The sequence below is a fragment of the Mastacembelus armatus genome, chromosome 5 (genome assembly GCF_900324485.2).
Source record: "Mastacembelus armatus chromosome 5, fMasArm1.2, whole genome shotgun sequence".
Classification (NCBI taxonomy): domain Eukaryota; kingdom Metazoa; phylum Chordata; class Actinopteri; order Synbranchiformes; family Mastacembelidae; genus Mastacembelus; species Mastacembelus armatus.
Genome location: NC_046637.1, coordinates 6,682,227 through 6,702,547, shown reverse-complemented (window position 1 = coordinate 6,702,547; position 20,321 = coordinate 6,682,227). Strand labels below are relative to the sequence as shown.

The following is a 20,321-nucleotide window of genomic DNA, read 5'->3' as shown; positions in this document are numbered from 1 at the left end:
AACCTCTCACTACCATAATCTTTTAAACTATGATGGTACAGTAAAATACTATACTACTAATATTTAGACTTTTACTATGACAAACAATTAAATTTGATATAATTTGATATTCCTGTCATAAATTATTACAAAACAGTGTGCTGTCTGTAAACATGTCATTGAATCTTGAATCTAGTATCTCATTCTTAAAATGAATGAGATACTAGTAATATAAATATATATATATACATAATTTTTTTTTTTTTTTTTTGCTGTTCATCGGCTCAGTCTTTCTCCTTTCAGAGTTCTATAATTTTGTCTTGTGTCAACTAAATATCTTCAGGCTCTGTGAAGGAGGTGAGGTGGTGGATGATAAGGTGGTGTCAGAGCTGCGTACAGAGTTGTGGGAGAAAGAGCGTAAACTGACAGACATCCGCCTGGAGGCTCTAAGCTCTGCCCATCAGCTGGAGCAGCTGCAGGACGCCATGAACAACATGCAAGTATGTGCAGTATTTTTCTTTGCTTTGTTTACTTCTAAAACCCTGTTCTCACTGAAACTGTTTGTCAGTTGCTGCACTGCTGTGTTAAATGTTTAATCTTCTGCACTGTGCACAGATCATGTTTACCTTTCTAATTTCAGATATATTTTCTCATTGCAAAAAAGAAAAAAAAACATTACAGCAGTCTGGTCCAAGTGGATCTGTAATATATAAACATTGCAATAACACTTTTTTTTTTTTAACTGTAGAGGACCGTGGAGAACCTGAAGGCTGAAAATGATCAGCTGAAGACAGGTGGCCTTTCCCCCTGCCCATCACCTGGACCCTCCAGCTCTGTCTCCCAGTCCTCAGGTCTCACTGCTTTAGGAAGTTTGTCCCCTCGACAGTCAGTAGCCATGCACATGCCTAAAAGCTACAGCAGAGGGCTGAGTGAGGGGAGCAGCACAGGTACAGTTCAGTCCCTGAAAAATGTAGACTAAGACTGGTTTTACCTGAATGGTAGATAAGGAGGGATAACACTTAAATAGTGTTCACAAACACAAGACAACAAAATCGATTACTTGTCAGTATCACCTGGTGTGTTCGTCAACACATGAAGGATAACTTATTATCTATGAAGTCAAGTGTGCAAATAATACATTTAACTTAAAATTGTTATGCACTGTTATGTCTTGATTTTAATTCATGATCAATATATAAACATAATTATTAATGAATTTCTAATTTACATATTACATTTGAGTAGGAATCTACAGTGAAGAAAACAAGCGCAATTATGTTTCCAATTACTAATCTGTGCACTCAAAAAACTTTCTGGAAGAATCTCAGGTGCCCATGTAAAAAAAAACTCCAACTCTGTATCACTACAACCTTCTCAAAATGACTTTGGTTCAGCGATCCATGCAACATATAAGATATTCAAGAGGCTCAGTGCTAAATAACGAAAAGACTGTTTACATTTTGAGCCCACTTGTGTCGCACATGCTACATGAGGTTTTGTTTCTGTTTCTCTTTTATTTACTTCTTGCCAGACATCCACTCTGCAGATTCCCTGAGCCTTTCCTCCCAGAGAGATGATCACCGTGTTAGGGTGGTGGTTTGTGTTGCAGATTTACGTGTCTTCAAAGATGTATGTTTGTTTTTTTATCATTTAAATATTCTTACACATTCAGATGAGTAAAGAGTATTGTAAGTAATTAGCTGCACGTTGTGTCTTCAGGAAGTTAAACAGCAGGATTTCTTTGTGGGCACTGTCAGAGTGAATGGCAGGATGGACTGGACTATGCTGGATTCAGCTGTCAGTCAGGCCTTTAAGGTAAGATACCTTCTTCTGACCATTTGGTGTAGTGCAGTCTGCTTAAGAACTGAATGTACTGTTTGTATAACATACGCTCATATTTGTAATTCAGCTCTTGCATTAAATTTAGCACGTTGATGCTTGCTTGATACTTACGTAAGTTCAACTGCTGCACACTGGTGAAAGCTATGGTCTAGAAATAGCATATGCACTAGTGTTGAGCTGGGTTATTTAAAATGGACAAACATAATAAAAGAGGTATTTAAATTTACTGAAGCAGTTCAGAAGATCATTTACAAGGGGTTTAGGTCTTGCTAGTAGGGAGTTGCTGGTTCATTTCATTAGGTTTATTGGCCCAAATAAAACCAAATGGCGCATGAGCCGGAGCTTGTAACACCTAAGAACAGATCACATTAACTTCCATTGTTAACAGACAGTTTCTATTGTTTTGTTTCATACTGTATGTGTATGTTTCATCCTTCAATATTTCTGTCTGCAAGCAACTTATGTTTACAAGTTTTACTCAGTTCTGTTTGCTTCCTGTTCATTACATAGGTGTATATAGCCAAAGTGGACCCCACCTCCAGTCTTGGCCTGTCAACTGACTCGATCTACAGTTATAGTATGGGCCATATTAAGAGAGTGCTAGGAGGAGAAGCTCCTGAGACACAGCCCTCTCGGTGCATGTCACGAGGGCCAAACAGCATCACTGTGTCTCTGAAAGGTCTGTGGAGAAATGTAACATAATAAAAACTGAACTGAAGATGTCCTTCCATGGGTATGGATATAGCTTTTCCAATAGAAAATTAAGACCTCATTATATTAGATACACAACGTTGAATTCAGCACTGTCACACATCATTAATTTAAAATACAAATGCTCTCAATGAAAGCGTTGATAAAGTGCTTATGACAGTTCAGGATCTTTTTTACTGTTGATCAATCACAAATGTTGATATAAAACTTTCTTCTTCAATAATTAAAATGCTTCAGCGGAGCCTGTTGGAGCCAATCTAGCTTTTCTTTAGGTATCTTCAGTTCTAAACTGTAAATCCTTTGACTGAAGGCTGCACCAGCACAGGCCCAGTGAACTATCTAACTGGCTGCTGATGCATTCATTAATTCAATAACATTCAAATTAGTTTTCTGGAAACTTATTTAAGATATTTGGTTAGATTATGAAGTTTTAACATTATAACTACAGAGATATATGTGAATTATTTTTTATTATATTTTTTGATAACAAGAAACACATATATTGAACCCAAACAGTGATTCTAAACCAGAGCTGTGATCAATGAGGAGAATGGAGGTTCAACCGTCAGTAGACCCCTCTGCACCTTTGCATGCAGGAATGAGCGAAGTGCAGGAATGGTACTGTCATGAGCGAAGTGCTTGGAGAGCTGAGAAAGCAGCGGCAGCCCAGACGGGGCTCTGGGCAATAGGATCTCTGTGCAGCCAGTCTCAGCTTGTCAACCAGTCTCAGACACATGGGCCCCACAGATGTTAAGGCAGAACATTACACTTTGCAGGCTCATGAGGGGGTGCACAGACGCATTACACTTGGAGCAGAATTATTTTTAGAGCAAATGATTTAGTTCCTTATGAAGGACGTGAGGTAATTAAAAATCCATTTTCACAACATGGTCTACTCAAAGCCTTTATATGTACTGTATATTCTTAAAAAAAGGGTGATTAGAAATCATCTACTTTGTTTATTCATTGTTCATGTCATTTGTCTCTTGAACTCAATGCTCAGGTTTGAAAGAGAAGTGTGTGGACAGCCTGGTATTTGAAACACTCATTCCCAAACCCATGATGCAACACTACATCAGTCTGCTTCTCAAACACCGCCGCCTCATCCTGTCTGGGCCGAGCGGGACAGGTAAGACCTACCTTGCTTCCCGGCTGGCTGAGTACCTGGTGGACCGCAGCGCCCGTGAAGTCACAGAAGGCATTGTGGTCACTTTCAACATGCACCGCCAGTCATGCAAGGTGATAGAAACTGATTCATCCTCTACAACATTAAACAGCGAATAATTTTGTCATGTTGTCATTTTCCTTTCATCATCTCGTCACTGTGGTTTGCTTTCTCTCCTCAGGATCTGCAGCTTTATCTTTCCAACTTAGCCAATCAAATTGATCGAGAAACCAGCACATCAGAAATACCGCTGATAGTTATTCTTGATGATATTCATGATCCTGCTTCCATCAGTGAACTTGTCAATGGTGCTCTTACCTGCAAATATCACAAATGGTAAGCTTCACATAGACTGGGAAAAAAAAAAAAAATCAATAAATAATGGAAAAATGAAACCTAAACTGTGTAATATTTTGTTTTTAGCCCTTACATTATTGGGACAAGCAATCAGCCAGTGAAGATGACTGCAAACCATGGTCTGCATCTCAGCTTCAGGTTGGTTAAAGAAACAGTTGTGGAGGAATTTCTTCTTCTGTGTTATTGTGTTATGGGTTTATAGAGGATTTCCTTCTGGTTACACTTAGATTAAATTTTAAATTCCCTATGGAAAAAGACACTTAATACAATAAAAGCACCTGGAAGTGGTTAAATAGTAAAATATGAGTAAGTGAAAATGTGCAATAACTAATTTCCTAAACATGTCTGTAAATGATAATTTTACATTAAAATAAACTTCCTATTATTTCCGACTTGAGATTATGAAAGCAGCATCATACCTCTTTTTGAGAAGCCAACCTAAAAACAGGAAACACATGTTTGATACTGTCATATTGATGATTAAAGTGGATATAACTATGAGGAATGGAACAGCACTTAAATAAGAGATTGTTTTTTGAGATTGATAGTTTGATTGAGTTTCCATTCAATCCAGTTTTCAACCAGTCCATCCCTATGGGTGTCACTGAAACTGCAAATTTACTGAAGTAATTCTGATGTGGATAACAGAGGTAATGGCATAGCTAATCTAATTTATAGCCTCCAAACCAACCCACTGATGCACTTAATGGTCTAGATTATGATATGACTTGTGGCATGTTCTTTACATCATTTTAGGATGGTGACGTTCTCAAACAATGTGGAACCAGCAAACGGCTTCCTGGTGCGATATTTGCACAGGAAGCTCATGGAATCGGAGGATGAGAGAAGCCTGACCAATGAGGACCTGATCAGGGTTTTAGACTGGGTCCCTAAACTGTGGTATCATCTGCACACCTTCCTGGAGAAGCACAGTACATCTGACTTCCTCATTGGTATAAAACCCTCTCTTATATAGACTCTGAGTGTTGTTCTGTAAATAAACCATAAATAAATCTGAAGTTGAAGTTACAGAGGGGCACTGAGTGACATTTTTAACATGGGGTAAAAACACTCAGTTTTTAAAATAAACATTTGCTTGAATGAATGATTTAATATTTTTCCTGGTGTGTGTCCTCAGTGTTCTTTATTCTTGTTCCTGTTGTCTCCTCAGGCCCTTGCTTTTTCCTGTCCTGTCCAGTCACAGTAGACGAGTTTCGATGTTGGTTCATTGACCTTTGGAACCACTCTATTATTCCATACTTACAAGAGGGGGCCAAGGATGGGATCAAGGTGAGAAACTACAGGCAGCAAATCTAGAATGTGGTGCTTACATTTTATGGTAAGGTATTAATTTGGTATGTTGTAACTCTTCAGGTCCATGGCCACAAGGCAGTATGGGAGGACCCAGTGGAGTGGGTAAGGGGAACCCTGCCTTGGCCATCTGCCCAGCAGGACCAGGCAAAACTGTTCCATCTGCCTCCCCCGAGCATCGGCTCCAGCAGCCCTGGTCAGCCCTGTGAGGAAAGGCCTCACAAGGAGACTCCGCCCAGCTCCATGGAATCAGATCCTCTGGTAAGTGAGACAATAATCATTTCTTGTAGAATTTTGAATTCCTGTAGAATTGTCAGCGTTGTATAAGGTGATGTTCATTAGGGTTTCACGTTTCTTAACTTTCTTCTTTGTTATAGATGGCAATGCTTTTGAAACTTCAAGAGGCTGCCAATTACATTGAATCCCCAGACAAAGAAGACCCTAGCCTGCCTAAACTTTGAACACAAAGTTTACACTTTAACACTTAGCATCCAGGAACAAAAGAATTGACAGACATTTTGTAGGGTGATTTAAAAAGTCAGTCCTGTAGTAGGAGGTTCAAAGTGTAACTCATTAAAATCAAAATTATGTTCAGTATTTTCAAAAGTATTGAATGAGAAGCTATATTCTGTTACTTAACTGTATATGTGATTGGAGGACATTTATTTCAGTTCAGATCTCTTTATCACCACAATAACCCTCGGTACTCTTGGGTCGGTGCTAATAGATCACTATGAATTACATCATCTCACTGCTTAGACTTCAAGCGATTAATGCAACAGCAAATACATGCCATTTTGTGTTGTGCTGAAATGCATCATGGGATATGGAGTGCTTGTCAGCAGGAGCTACTCTCAGTTAATGGGGACTTATTTTGGAAAAGAGTATGACAGCATGACAAATGCATGACAAATGCTACTGTTTAGTGCAAAGTTCTTCGGTACATATCTACTGTGTAAGTCTTTATAGGCCAAATCTTATACATATGCAATCCTGAACTTTACAGCTAGAGCAGGTGAAACAAATAAAATGCCTTAAAAACAAAGACGTTAGTGTCAGCAGAGAATACTGGTGCTTTCATCAATATCATCCCCACAAAGTCAGAAACGTGTCATTTTTCGGCTTTATTCATTTGAATTAATGATTGTTTTTCAGAACAAAATTTACCAACACTATAGAATCGTTTTTCATGTACACTTTTACATCTTTTTCATGCCTGAGTTAGAGAATTAAACTTGCTGTCATACTCTTTTACATACAATAAAACTTAGTTATTAGTGATGTGAGTGCATCACTCTTACACCATTTTTTCCAAGCAGTTAATTTAGATGTATTAACTACTTTATGTAAACAAGTAATGTCACCATATATATCAGGTATTACATACTTATTACACAGGGATAAGTGTATAAATGATTGGAGGACCCCCCCGAGAAGATTTTAAATTGAACAAAGACTATTTGAACCCAATTTGGAGTTTTTGTCTATACCATCTGTCTGTACCATTTGTTTCAAATCTTTCCCTCAAATTCAAAATAGTTATTGTATATATTATGTACATACAATCGGGCAACATTGCAGTTATTTTATCTACATTAGTTGGTGCAAATATCTTATATACTGAACCAAATACTGTACTTTAATCATGCATATTGACTCATTTTAGGGGGTTTTAAGTTTTAAGTTCAACTATGAATGTATAGAAAACATTTATGAAACTTCCATATAACAGTATCAGTCATCTAGTAGGTGCTTTTAAAGGAAGCCTTATCTCAAAAATCCACAACAAAACACAACAGAGGCTGTGTTGAGTGACTTTAAGGCTACCTATACCCAGTTCATTTACAATCGTTCATGCAATTAAAAAAAAGCAGTGTTACTAATCTCTTCTCACTGACGTGTTATCATTTAGGTACATATGGTGCTTTTTAACAATCCCCCAAACTGTTTTGGTGTTGATTAAAGATCATGTAGATGTTCAGGGTAGGTTAGCAAAGAGTATTGTGTCATATCTGTCCAATGATAAAGAAATATAAAATAGATCTCGAAAAAATGTATTAATTTTATATTTTTAGGACATTTTGACAAAGTGTTGAAGACGGTGAAGTCCTGTCAGACATTGTATGGTGTCACCTATGTTGTGTGAATGTCAGACCACTTTTATGACAGCGTGAAAAGAAAGTTTAAAATTTAAAGTTGTCTGAGCTGCTTTTGCTTCATTATTGCACTGTTTACCAAAAGGTTATTATGAAACTCCAAGCTAATCCACAATAACTAAAAAAAAAATTAATGAATGAATGGAAAAAACATTACAGAGGAAAAGATGCCAAATGGCCAGTGAGTCTAACCCTGGTCATCTTCCAATTGAGAAGCATTTCTGTTATTGTAAATATTTCAGGTACTTGACAGTATTACCCAACTTTGATCTGTTTCTGCAGGTTAACAAAAGCCATCAGCTCGAGCTTCTTATCTCATTCAATGGTTGTTGTGCCTGTTGCTCTGTTATAGCTGTGATTTGTGTTGGCTTACTAGTGTATCAGGACTATGCAGCAACTTCTACTGGTGCTGGCAGACAGCAAATGTCTGAACTTCAGGAGCATAACACACTGTTTTCATCTAATCTATGTCTGAGTTCTTAATTTGGACCAAATTGCATCACAGGATAAAAGTGAAAACTTGTTTGAGCAGCTGATACCGAGCCTTAAAGAGAGAAGGACTTGTTTGGTGTTGCATTCAGAACAGGGTTTACAGAGGGAATTAAAGAATTTCAGCTGTTTGGAAGCTGCTTCATGTGTTTTGTCTTTATGAATGATGATAAACATGACCTAACTGGACATGTAAATGGTCAAATGACAACAAAAGAAGCTTTTTTTTTTTTTTTTTTTTTTTTAATAAAATGAATTTGCCACAAATAGTTGGCAAGAATCAGCACTTCACAAGTTGCATGTTTGATTTTACCAGATAGAAAACAAAATCTGATATCGTAGGCCAATACAGGTTGCTGAATAGTCATATTTTTGCAAAGCTTGTTGTGGGCTAAAGATTTCAAAACTGTTATGCTGTATCTAATGTCACTGATGTGAAAATGTTAAGGATTTGTAAGTGTTGTACATGCATGTAAACTTGCTGTGTGATGAGGAAAATGTTAACATTAATGTATTGTTTAGGGAAATCATTCTAGATAATGTTTTCCTTTTTAATACACAGATTTGATATTTCTTTTTTTTTTCTAAAGAATCCTTTGTAAAACTTAATTTCTCTATTTTGTACAGAACATCATTGTAAAGACTGTAAATAGGTCTGCATTCTGTATGCGGCAACAATCATTTAGGAGGGGGGAAAAAAATCATCCTTGAGAGAAAGGTATATTTCTTGGGCTCAGTACATGGATAAGGCACGCCTCTGCAGGCTTCCATCCACTTATCTCTGTTTGTTGGAATCAATAAAATACATGTTATATTTATTCTGCAGCTTCTTGTCTGTCACTTTGACAGTGTTGACCCTATTAACAGAGACTATAATTCTCCCACAGTGGTGTATATGCTTTAAATAATACTTTTTAGTACTATACATATAAAAGTAAAGTCAGTAAAACACTATTGTATTGATTTTCTTTTAATATATGTAATTAGGCCAGAGTTTTTGCACTAAAGGTTTTTAGTGGGTGTTAATGAGTGAAACTAACAGACATGATGGAATGAGTCATACATGGTGTCCAGTATCTATTACATGTAGTTCACTAAGGGGTGGTGCCTGAACCTGCTGAGCTCTATATAAGCCTGCCATCCCCACAGGAATGATGGCATTGGATAAAGTTTTAAGGACTTAACCGAGTTGGGAATTAGCTGCGACCTTCAACATGCCGTCCAAGCCTGCCCCAATCAAGAAGGCGGCTAAGAAAGAACCGGCTAAGAAAGAACCAGCCAAGAAGGAAGAGAAGGCTCCTGAACCGGCTCCTCCACCCGCACCCGAACCGGCTCCTGAGCCTGCCCCGGAGGTCGCTCCTGCAGAGGCCGCCCCGGCCGAAGCCGCCCCAGCCCCCGCTGAGGGTGAGGCTGCCCCTGCTCCTCCGCCAGCTGAAGAGCCCAAACCTCCCACCCCTCCACCCGCAGATGGTAATACCCCGAGCGCAGCGGTTGTGAGTCCTCACTTTCTGTCGGTTGTACTTGCGTACAGTCCAGCTCTTTTTTATTTCTGGGTGGATGAACCCTGATTCTTTTTTTATCCTTTATTTAAACGTAATAAAAAGGATAGTTGGTTCAGCTCATGGTAGTACGCACTCTAACCTTTACGCATTTGCGCCTGTGCGTAAGGAGGAGCCGTGCGTAAGTAATTGGCCAGATAAAACGTAAACTGCAAAATTACTGCGTGAACTTCATGATTTGACTTCTTTGACTTCTTACCTAATATTAGAAAATCGCTAAAGTCATACGCATGCGCTTTCTGCGCTCCAAGCACGCATTGACTTCCATCAGAAAAAACGGATGTCATCTTGTAAAGAATTTGCCAATATGCGCATTCATACTTTGGCTTTAGCAAGCATGAACAACCCTAGTGCAAACACATATATCACATTATCTTCAGTTACCATGGATTCAGCATCTAACATCTGCATGTAGTTAGCAGTTTATCAGCTACACCTGGCTGAGACTAGTCTAATACACTAGTCCTGATCATAAAGTTCAATTAGCACATTTCTCTGAGGCATTTGTTAGAGAAATGTGCTACAACTTAAAAAAACCAAGCAAACAAATGAAAGGGACAATAATAATGTAATAGTAATGAGTGCTTCTGAACTGTACAGTATGTACAGAGAGGTGTTTGTGTTATTTAGTCTGCCCTCACTGATACAGACTTAATGGACAAAATAATAGGAAAGACCTGTCAGTATAATCCAATCAAATTCAGCAGCATCAGCTACATCACCCTATTAAATGATCATAGAGTTGATTCAGCACCCCTCTAATACAGACTGCGCAAAACTGATCATCACCTTCACGGACAGAGGACTTTTATTTTACAATGTATTAATTTTAGCCAGATGGACTTCACCAGCTGCTCTCACTGATGAAGCTGCTACTCCTGATGATATATTTCAACCAGAGGTGGATGGTATGAACCCTCACAGGAATAGCTGTCTTTGTTTTACCACCCAACTCACCTATTTCTGCTCTTTTTGTGTTTTTTAATAGCTTTAACATTGTAATGTTTTAATGTCATGTAATATTTAGAAAACATATATACTGATATAACATCTAATATCAGTTCATGCACTGCTGAGGAATCAGCAGCAGCTGATGGTTTAAAAAAAACAAAACATATATGACTATTATTAAATCTTGAGCCGCCCACTTCCCACAGTAAAGCGGACTGCACTAATATCTAATCTAATATATTCTAACCTCTGATATCAGCTGCTGCAAAGGAAGCACCAGCTGCCCCGACTCCGAAGTGCCTTCTGATGATAACGCAACCAGCAAAAACAGAACATGTTCTAGTTCTCACCTCTGTCTTTATTAACTGAGCGTATTTTGTCATTTGAGACACCACCTAGTAATTGCACTGCAAGTGTTTTGACCTCTCAGTTAGGGAGACAGAGAGCTGTAAAGTGCATAACTGGATTATATTTGACACTGTAGCATTGCTCTGCTCATTACATGCTGCCAATAATAATGCAAATGCTTATTTAACATCAGCTGAAGCTGCTGAGGCGCCTGCATCAGAAGAGCCTAAACCACCCACACCTCCCCCACCTCCACCCAAAGGTAACTCTAACTAACTCTAGATAACTATTTCAAAACCAAAGTTGAGCTTAGAGTGATATAATTCTCACTGGTTCTTTTTATTATAGTGGTAAAGAACATCATGATTGAACTGAATTGATTTCTGATTTGTATTATTTGAGCAATTTAACTGCCTGTAAATGTGAATAGAAAAAGAAATGTATGTTTTTATGGAATCTGCAGAGCCCACAAGTGCTCCTGTGGATCTGTTTGTTGAGGACAAGAATGACACTTCAGTTGCTATCATTTGGAGCCAGCCAGAGACCATTGGGTTGTCCGGACTGGATGGATACATCATTGAAATCTGCAAAGACGGAAGTAAGTCCTGTTCTACTATAGACTGGTATGCAAGCAGTCAATTGGTGGTACTGTATATACCATGACAGCTGACCTTCAAATGATTTAGAAAGTTTCCCTTTCAACAGCTGAATATTGTTTTTTTGTACATTATTATTTTTGTGCAGTATCATTATCTCTGGAGTTGCTACAATTCTGAAATGGTTTTTAAACATTCTGAGGGACATAAAAATTCCGGTTTTAATGTAGGTCAAGCATATCAGTTGCAGCTGTTCCTTCAGTGTCAGTCAGAGAGTTATAGCATGAGCTACCTAACTTTTCCCTACAAGGAAAGCAGCATTTCATGAGTTGCTATGGTCTCGTTGGAGGTTCTGCTTTTAGACTTACTGCCCTAAGCTAATATCAGTAGCTGTTCAATTTAGAGAGGGCCTGCTGTTTACCCACTGAACAGCAAATTCATGTCTAATACTAAATAATTTTGTAAAACATATGCACTCTATTTCCTTTACAACAAACAGTGCTTAGTGTTTTCACTATTTAATTCCATCATTTGCGTGAATCTGAATCTGTTCCTCCAATTCCATCTTCTGCAGTTTGCATATTCTGCACATTTCAATCACAGTTTTTGTCCTGTAATGAAGAGATAAACTACATTCTGTCAGTTTGCTTTCATTATTTATAATTTTCCCATCCAGCTGAAGACTGGAATGCAGTCAATGAGGATCTGCAGAAGTCCTGCCGCTACATTATCAAGAACCAGACCACAGGTGATCGTCTGAAGATCCGCGTGGTGGCTGTGAACGCCGGAGGCCGCAGCCCCCCTGGCATCCTCCCCGAGGCTGTGCTGGTGAAGGAGGTTGCTGGTAAGGAATGTTGGAAAAACAGAACGCGAGAACGTAATGGTGTTATGGTTAGAACTATTAAGTTCTGAGTTCAAGGTTTAAACTTTATATGGAGTTTGCCTGTTACTCCTCTGGGTTTTCTCTTGGTACTCCATCTTCCTCCCACAGTCCAAACGGATACAAGTTCAGTTAATTTGGTGACTCTGTGTTTGTTGGTGTGAATGTATGAATGTCTGTCTCGGTCTCTGTGTGTCGTCTCTCAGCTGTTCAAGTTCTGTACACTGTGCTCTCGGTGTTAACAGTAAAAAAATGTGGTCTCCTTACTTATTTTCACTTTGACTTGAAATACTGATCCACCTGCAGTGCAGATAACACACCAGTTAAGTTGATGGTTTTACAGATCCTGTACACCTTAGTGTTAAGCAGACAGTATAAAGTTATTTGCTGTAAAATGATTTTTGGAATCACCAGGGCTTTAAAATGAGGAGCTGTGTACTTTGGCTCACACATTAACGTTATGCGTAATGGAGAGTCGAGCAGGGAACTCAATCCAAGCTGGAATGGCTATATTCCAAAAATCGCGCCATGTTCTACGTCATGTTCATCATAGCAGGTGCTCCACATATAGAAACAACTTAGGAATGGTCTTTGACAAAGTGACCACTGAGCATAGGAAAAACTAGCTGGAATGTCCCCGCTATTAACACTGATTTTTCTGTTGAGGCTTTGACATTGCATTGTGATTCCTGCCAGGACTCTTGCAGAGTGGAATGTCAGGCTCCTTTCCACAAGATCGATGGTGACAAGTGATCTGGGTGCAAGCGGGGGGGCTGCAGAGGGGAGAGGGGTTGGAGGGTAAATTCCAGTGTGTCCTGTCTCTAAGTATAGAAGGGGAGTGGGGGGCATAGATTCAACTTCTCAGGTGACACCTAAATCCATGACACTTCACTGTTTATTTTGAAACATTCCACAGACTTTACAGGTACAGTGCTAGTTAATCCTAACCCTGTCCGTATGAAAGAATAAGACTCAGATTTATTCTAATATACAATTGTACTTTACCTCATCTCATTTTCTTTTTACCAAATAATTCATGTTCACAGATCAGTGTTCATAAATCACTGGCTGTTAAATAGCAGACTAATATTTCTGCAGCCTGCTTCATTTATCTATGTTTTAATACATTCTGATGTGTGTGGGAGTAACTGAGACCGAATCATGCGTCATGAGGACAGGTGCTATACTACAGCACGCCTGCTTTATTTAGAGACCTGACAAATGTTGCTCTGCCGAATTCAGCAGGTGGTGCTTCTCACCAAATCACATTTACAGTATATCCAAGCTTCAGCAAAATATTTCGAGGCTGAATGTCACCGTAGATAAATGTCTGTGTGATTTTGTTTTTGTGACTAATGGGTTATTTTGGCCGTTTAACGAGCTAATACACAGTGTAGGGAGCTGACGCCTCTGTCAAATGCAGCAGTAATCACAGGGACAGTTTCTAAGCCAAAGACTTTACAGTTACATGTGACACATTTAAATAATTGAGCTACCGGGACACCTCATTACCTGTGATGATCTGATAATATTTTATATCCTTGATTGATTTTATTAGGTCTTTGCACGTTTAAACCTTGTAATTTTTGTAATTTTTAAATTCATTTATAAATACAATTTACCCCAAAATCACTGCAAACATTTTAAGTTTTAGTTTATTGATTTTGCAAATATTGCAAATATTAACTGCCATGATTGCCATAAACTCCTACAGTGGGTACGGAAAGTATTCAGACCCCTTTAAATTTTTCACTCTTTGTGTCATTGCAGCCATTTGCCAAAATCAAAAAAGTTCATTTTATTTCTCATTAATGTACACTCAGCACCCCATCTTGACAGAAAAAAACAGAAATGTAGAAATTTTTGCAAATTTATTAAAAAAGAAAAACTGAAATATCACATGGTCATAAGTATTCAGACCCTTTGCAGTGACACTCATATTTAACTCACATGCTGTCCATTTCTTCTGATCCTCCTTGAGATGGTTCTGCTCCTTCATTGGAGTCCAGCTGTGTTTAATTAAACTGATTGGACTTGATTAGGAAAGGCACACACCTGTCTATATAAGACCTTACAGCTCACAGTGCATGTCAGAGCAAATGAGAATCATGAGGTCGAAGGAACTGCCCAAGGAGCTCAGAGACAGAATTGTGGCAAGGCACAGATCTGGCCAAGGTTACAAAAGAATTTCTGCAGCACTCAAGGTTCCTAAGAGCACAGTGGCCTCCATAATCCTCAAATGGAAAAAGTTTGGGACGACCAGAACTCTTCCTAGACCTGGCCGTCCAGCCAAACTGAGCAATCGTGGGAGAAGAGCCTTGGTGTGAGAGGTAAAGAAGAACCCAAAGATCACTGTGGCTGAGCTCCAGAGATGCAGTAGGGAGATGGGAGAAAGTTCCACAAAGTCAACTATCACTGCAGCCCTCCACCAGTCGGGGCTTTATGGCAGAGTGGCCCGACGGAAGCCTCTCCTCAGTGCAAGACACATGAAAGCCTGCATAGAGTTTGCCAAAAACCACATGAAGGACTCCCAGACTATGAGAAATAAGATTCTCTGGTCTGATGAGACCAAGATTGAACTTTTTGGCGTTAATTCTAAGTGGTATGTGTGGAGAAAACCAGGCACTGCTCATCACCTGCCCAATACAATCCCTACAGTGAAACATGGTGGTGGGAGCATCATGTTGTGGGGGTGTTTTTCAGCTGCAGGGACAGGACGACTGGTTGTAACTGAAGGAAAGATGAATGCGGCCAAGTACAGAGATATCCTGGAAGAAAACCTCTTCCAGAGTGCTCAGGACCTCAGACTGGGCCGAAGGTTCACCTTTCAACAGGACAATGACCCTAAGCACACAGTTAAAATAACAAAGGAGTGGCTTCGGAACAACTCTGTGACCGTTCTTGACTGGCCCAGCCAGAGCCCTGACCTAAACCCAATTGAGCATCTCTGGAGAGACCTGAAAATGGCTGTCCACCAACGTTCACCATCCAACCTGACAGAACTGGAGAGGATCTGCAAGGAAGAATGGCAGAGGATCCCCAAATCCAGATGTGAAAAACTTGTTGCATCATTCCCAAGAAGACTCATGGCTGTACTAGCTCAAAAGGGTGCTTCTACTCAATACTGAGCACAGGGTCTGAATACTTATGACCATGTGATATTTCAGGTTTTCTTTTTAATAAATTTGCAAAAATTTCTACATTTCTGTTTTTTTCTGTCAAGATGGGGTGCTGAGTGTACATTAATGAGAAATAAAATGAACTTTTTTGATTTTGGCAAATGGCTGCAATGACACAAAGAGTGAAAAATTTAAAGGGGTCTGAATACTTTCCGTACCCACTGTATGTCTCTATACTGTTTTTTATGTTATTTTATTATTATGCTTTAAAGCAACCAAAGTTCCATATGTCCTGCTTGTTGCCTTAACACAGCATGCCATTAAAAAAACAACAAAATGGAACCAATGCAGCACCAAGCAGACAGATACATAGCAGAGGGGATTGAGGGACTCAGACTGAAGGTTCCTTTTACAACCAGTTAAAGCTCAGAAATGCTCTGACTGCATCTGTGACAATTCTTTGTCTCAGAGGAGCTGAGATCAGCTCAGCCTGCTCATTGATGTCCTCGAGATTTGTTGGTCAGGAAAGGAACTGTAATTCTTTTACTTCACTCCAAAGGCCTTTTCACAGATCCTAGAAATCCTGTTCAGATTGTTTCTGTTCTTTACCGACAAGCTATGGAAGCAGCACATAAAGGAAGGGCTCTGAATAACTGATGTATAAATGCTGGTTAACTATAATAACAATCGTTTCATTCTTTATTTTTGATCCCCTCTAGACCGCCCAAAGGTTCGTCTGCCTCGTTACCTCAGACAGAGATATGTCGCCCGGGTTGGAGACAAGATCAATCTGACTATCCCCTTCACAGTAAGCTGGATATGATTACATCCTTCTGGTTATACATGACGAATAAGACTTCTCAACTACCCATTTGTCTGAGTTATTTATGTATTTATCTATTGTCCAGGGTAAACCCAAACCTGTGGTCACCTGGACAAAGAATGGACAGCCCCTGGACACAAAGAAGGTGAACATCCGCAGCACCGAAAGAGACAGCATCCTGTTTATCCGTGCAGCTGATAGGGAAGACTCTGGTGTGTATGAGATATGTGTGAAGGTGGAGGGCTTTGAGGACAAGGCTTCATTTACCCTTCAGATTGTTGGTAAGTTTAATGTAACTAGTATCCAAGCTGCAGTAAAAGATTATTTCCTTTCATTCTGATATGATTTAAAACTGTGAATGTAATACTTGATATCTGATCACTGTGTTCACAGAGCTGCCAGGGCCTCCTGCCAGTGTAAAGATTGTGGATACCTGGGGCTTCAATGTTGCTCTGGAGTGGACTCCACCCACTGACAACGGAAACACAGAGATCACAGGTTACACGGTCCAGAAGGCCGACAAAAAGACTGGAGTACGAGTATTTCATTATCAAAGCTGGCTGTATAATATATTATTTATGCTAATTATTGATAGTAAGATCCACCTAATAAATTCTATTTCATATTTCCCTCAACATCTACTCAGCTAATCCATGATGTCTTCACTGTATGTTTCAGGACTGGTTCACTGTGTTGGAGCATTACCATCGACTGAATGCCACCATTTCTGACCTCATCATGGGAAACACTTACAAGTTCAGAGTGTTCTCTGAAAACAAATGTGGACTGAGCGAGAGCGCTGCTGTTACAAAGAGCGTTGCCAAGATTGTGAAGACAGGTACCTCTCCATTGCATCGTTCTTGTTTCCTTTGAATCCCTCATCTCCATCTCCTTAGTTTGTCAGTCCTGCATTAACCTTGCTGTTATATGCTTTGTCTGTTTATTGACAGAGATGTATTGTTACATACATTTGTTGGAAGATTGCAGCCAAACTGTAATTGGTGGGCAGTCTAATAACCCGTTGACTGACAGTATTAGTTAGGCTTTATACCAGCAGCTGTATCGTTAACTGTGTTTCTCTTCTTTCTTTCAGGTATTGACTACAAGCCTCCTGATTATAAGGAGCACAACTTCAGCGAGGCACCGAAGTTCACAACCTCTCTGAATGACAGAGTCACTACCGTCGGCTACAGCGCCAAGCTTCTCTGCTCTGTCAGAGGATTCCCAAAAGTACAGTAACAGGATCTGCCTTATTTTCCATGCCTGACCAGTGTAACATGTCTTTTTTTCCCCATTTGAACATGAAACTGAAATGTGTCAGTTTAATAATCAGACAGATCCATAGCCATAAACACCGCTATTCCAGGTTGTTGTAACTTTGTTGGTGAACTCAGATAAACTCAAACTCAAAATCTGCAACAGTCGTCATGACATTTAATTTAAGAGAATTTTCACCATGTCTTGCATATAGTGTGTCTTCAAAGTTTGATTTCCCAACATATGTATATACTGTAGCTCACAATGTGTGTCAGCTGCGAAATCTATAATTTTGGTATGTTGGTTTCACTGAACATACCACCAGAGCTGAGTTTGCCTGCTTACAGCTGACACAACAATAATAACACAAATACATAACAAAAATAGGGAATTCTAAATTACATGTTCACTATGTTGAGTTATGGGAATCAGCGGCTTTCTGGAAGGTAGGGATGCAGTCTAACAATGTAATGTTGCATGATGTAATGTCAGTGTTTGCTAGCTAAGACTGTAACACCAGTGGTGCCAGCTTAATAATCATATTAAGGTGGTGACAGGACATGTTAACAATTTTAAACAAACATCCTCCTCACTCATCCATTGCTGTCCGTTTGCTTTGAGCTGACAGTCACTGCCTTTGTTAACCTGCTGATTGATCCTCTCACCTCCTCTTTTGGCTGATAATCCCACCAGGTCACAGTACAGTAGCATAGATGTTCCCAATGACATGGCTGGAATTGTTGTTCTTCTACTTTGAAGTTAGGGAGGAGGAAAGAGGTTGTGAGGGTGACAAGTCAGCCAAAATGCAGGGTCACATGTGTAACATTCCCAGTAGGGATCCAGGAGGGACTCACCATTAAAACTCTTAAACTGGGCATGTGCTGTCTGCCTGCTTCACTCAGCAGAGCTTCTCCTCTAAAGTGGCACAAACATAAATAGAAACAACATTGCTGCTTGATAATTTATAAGGTGTTTTAATGTAATTCCTATATCCCTTGCATAACATGCGTCAAAATCACATTTTAATGTCTGTCTTTTTCAGCCCAAGATTCAATGGATGAAGAACCAGATGATTATCGGAGACGACCCCAAGTACAGGCAGATCTGTGTCCAGGGTATCTGCTCTCTGGAAATCCGTAAGCCCGGTAACTTTGACGGAGGTGTGTACTCCTGCAAAGCCATGAACGATCACGGGGAAGCAACTGTCACCTGTAAGCTGGAGGTCAAACGTAAGTCAGGCTTTTTAGGATAAACAACTTCACTTTGCATTATCAATATTAGATTTTCACCTTCTGAAAGTTAATAACCTGTCTTTCTGTTAAACAGAGCCAGTAATTGCAGATGCAGACAAGAAATAGGTCAACATTCTCATATTCACAGGTCAGGAATGATTCTGATTTTATTTTAATCTTGCTTGCTGAATACACTGACTTCCAATCAAAGATTAAATATATTTCCAAGTGCCTATGATCTTTAGAACATAGAGTATAGATTGGTTACATTACTTTTGAAGTAAGTTGTCTCCTTGTTCTTCAGGTGTACAGCACTGATATTTGTAGAAGGAGTGTCACAAAAGTTTAGTAAGTAAACTAAATGCATTAGATAGATTATATGAGTTCAGAGGTTCCATGTGCCGTTGACATACTTTCCATACATGGAGGATACTAAACTTGGAAAAGGTGGCCTCTGCCACTGAAAGAGTCCAAGAGGTAGCACCCATAAATTAAATTTGTAAGGTCTCTGCATGAACTCAGTCAGGAGACTAGGTTAGGTGACTAGCTAGTCACATTTCTTTGAGTCAGCAGGAACAGCAGCCTCCTTGAGGGCAAAGATACATTTTACTCTCTGAACACCAACTAGCCTGTTTTAATGTTGTAGTTTTCTGGAAAAGTGGATTGCTAGATAGCTCTTAGCATAGATATTCTAAAAATGTTTAAAAAGTGTTGACGTTTCGTCTTTTCTCTCATGTGATTCTTCATTATTTTAGTTTCTCAAACTGCAGTTTTGACCCCTCCTTTAACACCTGTTGTTTCTTATTTGTTCTGAAACCAAATTAGGATTAGGCGTAGGCCTACGCCTTGGCAGCATAAGGTGTGTGACACTTTTAGCATGTCTAAAATTGTCCTCCACAACTATGAATAAAATTTGTATTATTTAAACTATTTCTTTTTCTCTACATCAAGGTGATGGATTCCTACAAGAACATGTATATATGGCTGATGACTACCTGTTACCTGTGACCATTTGCCAGATGTTACCGTGTTACGAGGCTTCATGCCTTTATCTAACATTACATTATTATAAGTCCATATCCATGTCCACAATCAGCTTTTTCCCTAACAGTACCGTCTATGGTAACTCAATTTTCACCTGTTCAAATACTTGACCAACCTACTTTATCATCATGTCCTTTTCATTAGGTGTACAGTAAGAATTTGACAGGGTGTATTAATAGTTCCTTATAGAACTACATGTACCATCTATGTGTTTCACTAAAATAAATTAATTTCTGGTCTTGTTTTTTTCAGTGTAGTGTCTTCGGTAAGTCTCTGACAACAATAGTGTGAAGAGTACAAAAGGTTAAAACTAGAAGTTATTAAAACTTACAAGTTGTTGTTTAAACTTATATAAAGTATGAAAATGTGTGCAAACAAGTCTACAATACAACACGTATAAAGAATAACGTTTCAAATGACAAGTGAATGACAAGTATTTATTTGTTGAGCTGTTCTTTCCTCATAGTTAGGGTCAAATTGCAAAGATAAAGATGAAAGTTTA

General features: G+C 39.2%; 2 protein-coding genes across 10 annotated transcripts in view; both read left to right on the top strand.

Annotated features, from left to right (window-relative positions):
* Positions 1 to 8,828, top strand: part of nav1b (neuron navigator 1b) — a 72,343-nt gene extending 63,515 nt beyond the window's left edge. For all 9 annotated transcript variants that reach the window (XM_026306839.1, XM_026306838.1, XM_026306837.1 and 6 more), the window contains 12 exons: positions 323 to 479; positions 728 to 926; positions 1,511 to 1,608; positions 1,699 to 1,794; positions 2,332 to 2,500; positions 3,536 to 3,771; positions 3,879 to 4,033; positions 4,121 to 4,192; positions 4,811 to 5,007; positions 5,226 to 5,344; positions 5,429 to 5,626; positions 5,743 to 8,828. In XM_026306839.1, coding sequence (XP_026162624.1) covers positions 323 to 479; positions 728 to 926; positions 1,511 to 1,608; positions 1,699 to 1,794; positions 2,332 to 2,500; positions 3,536 to 3,771; positions 3,879 to 4,033; positions 4,121 to 4,192; positions 4,811 to 5,007; positions 5,226 to 5,344; positions 5,429 to 5,626; positions 5,743 to 5,826 — 1,780 coding nt within the window. In that variant the 3' untranslated portion in view covers positions 5,827 to 8,828. The remainder of the gene's footprint in view (positions 1 to 322; positions 480 to 727; positions 927 to 1,510; positions 1,609 to 1,698; positions 1,795 to 2,331; positions 2,501 to 3,535; positions 3,772 to 3,878; positions 4,034 to 4,120; positions 4,193 to 4,810; positions 5,008 to 5,225; positions 5,345 to 5,428; positions 5,627 to 5,742) is intronic.
* A 310-nt stretch (positions 8,829 to 9,138) lies between these two features.
* On the top strand, positions 9,139 to 20,065 carry LOC113130584 (myosin-binding protein H-like). The gene is made up of 12 exons (XM_026307333.2): positions 9,139 to 9,480; positions 11,332 to 11,466; positions 12,141 to 12,308; positions 16,183 to 16,271; positions 16,372 to 16,567; positions 16,680 to 16,819; positions 16,965 to 17,124; positions 17,380 to 17,516; positions 18,586 to 18,772; positions 18,870 to 18,923; positions 19,601 to 19,634; positions 19,727 to 20,065. Exons 1-10 carry the CDS (start codon positions 9,225 to 9,227, stop codon positions 18,899 to 18,901), a joined length of 1,500 nt encoding a protein of 499 aa, XP_026163118.1. The 5' UTR covers positions 9,139 to 9,224; the 3' UTR covers positions 18,902 to 18,923; positions 19,601 to 19,634; positions 19,727 to 20,065.
* Positions 20,066 to 20,321: the final 256 nt, after the last annotated feature.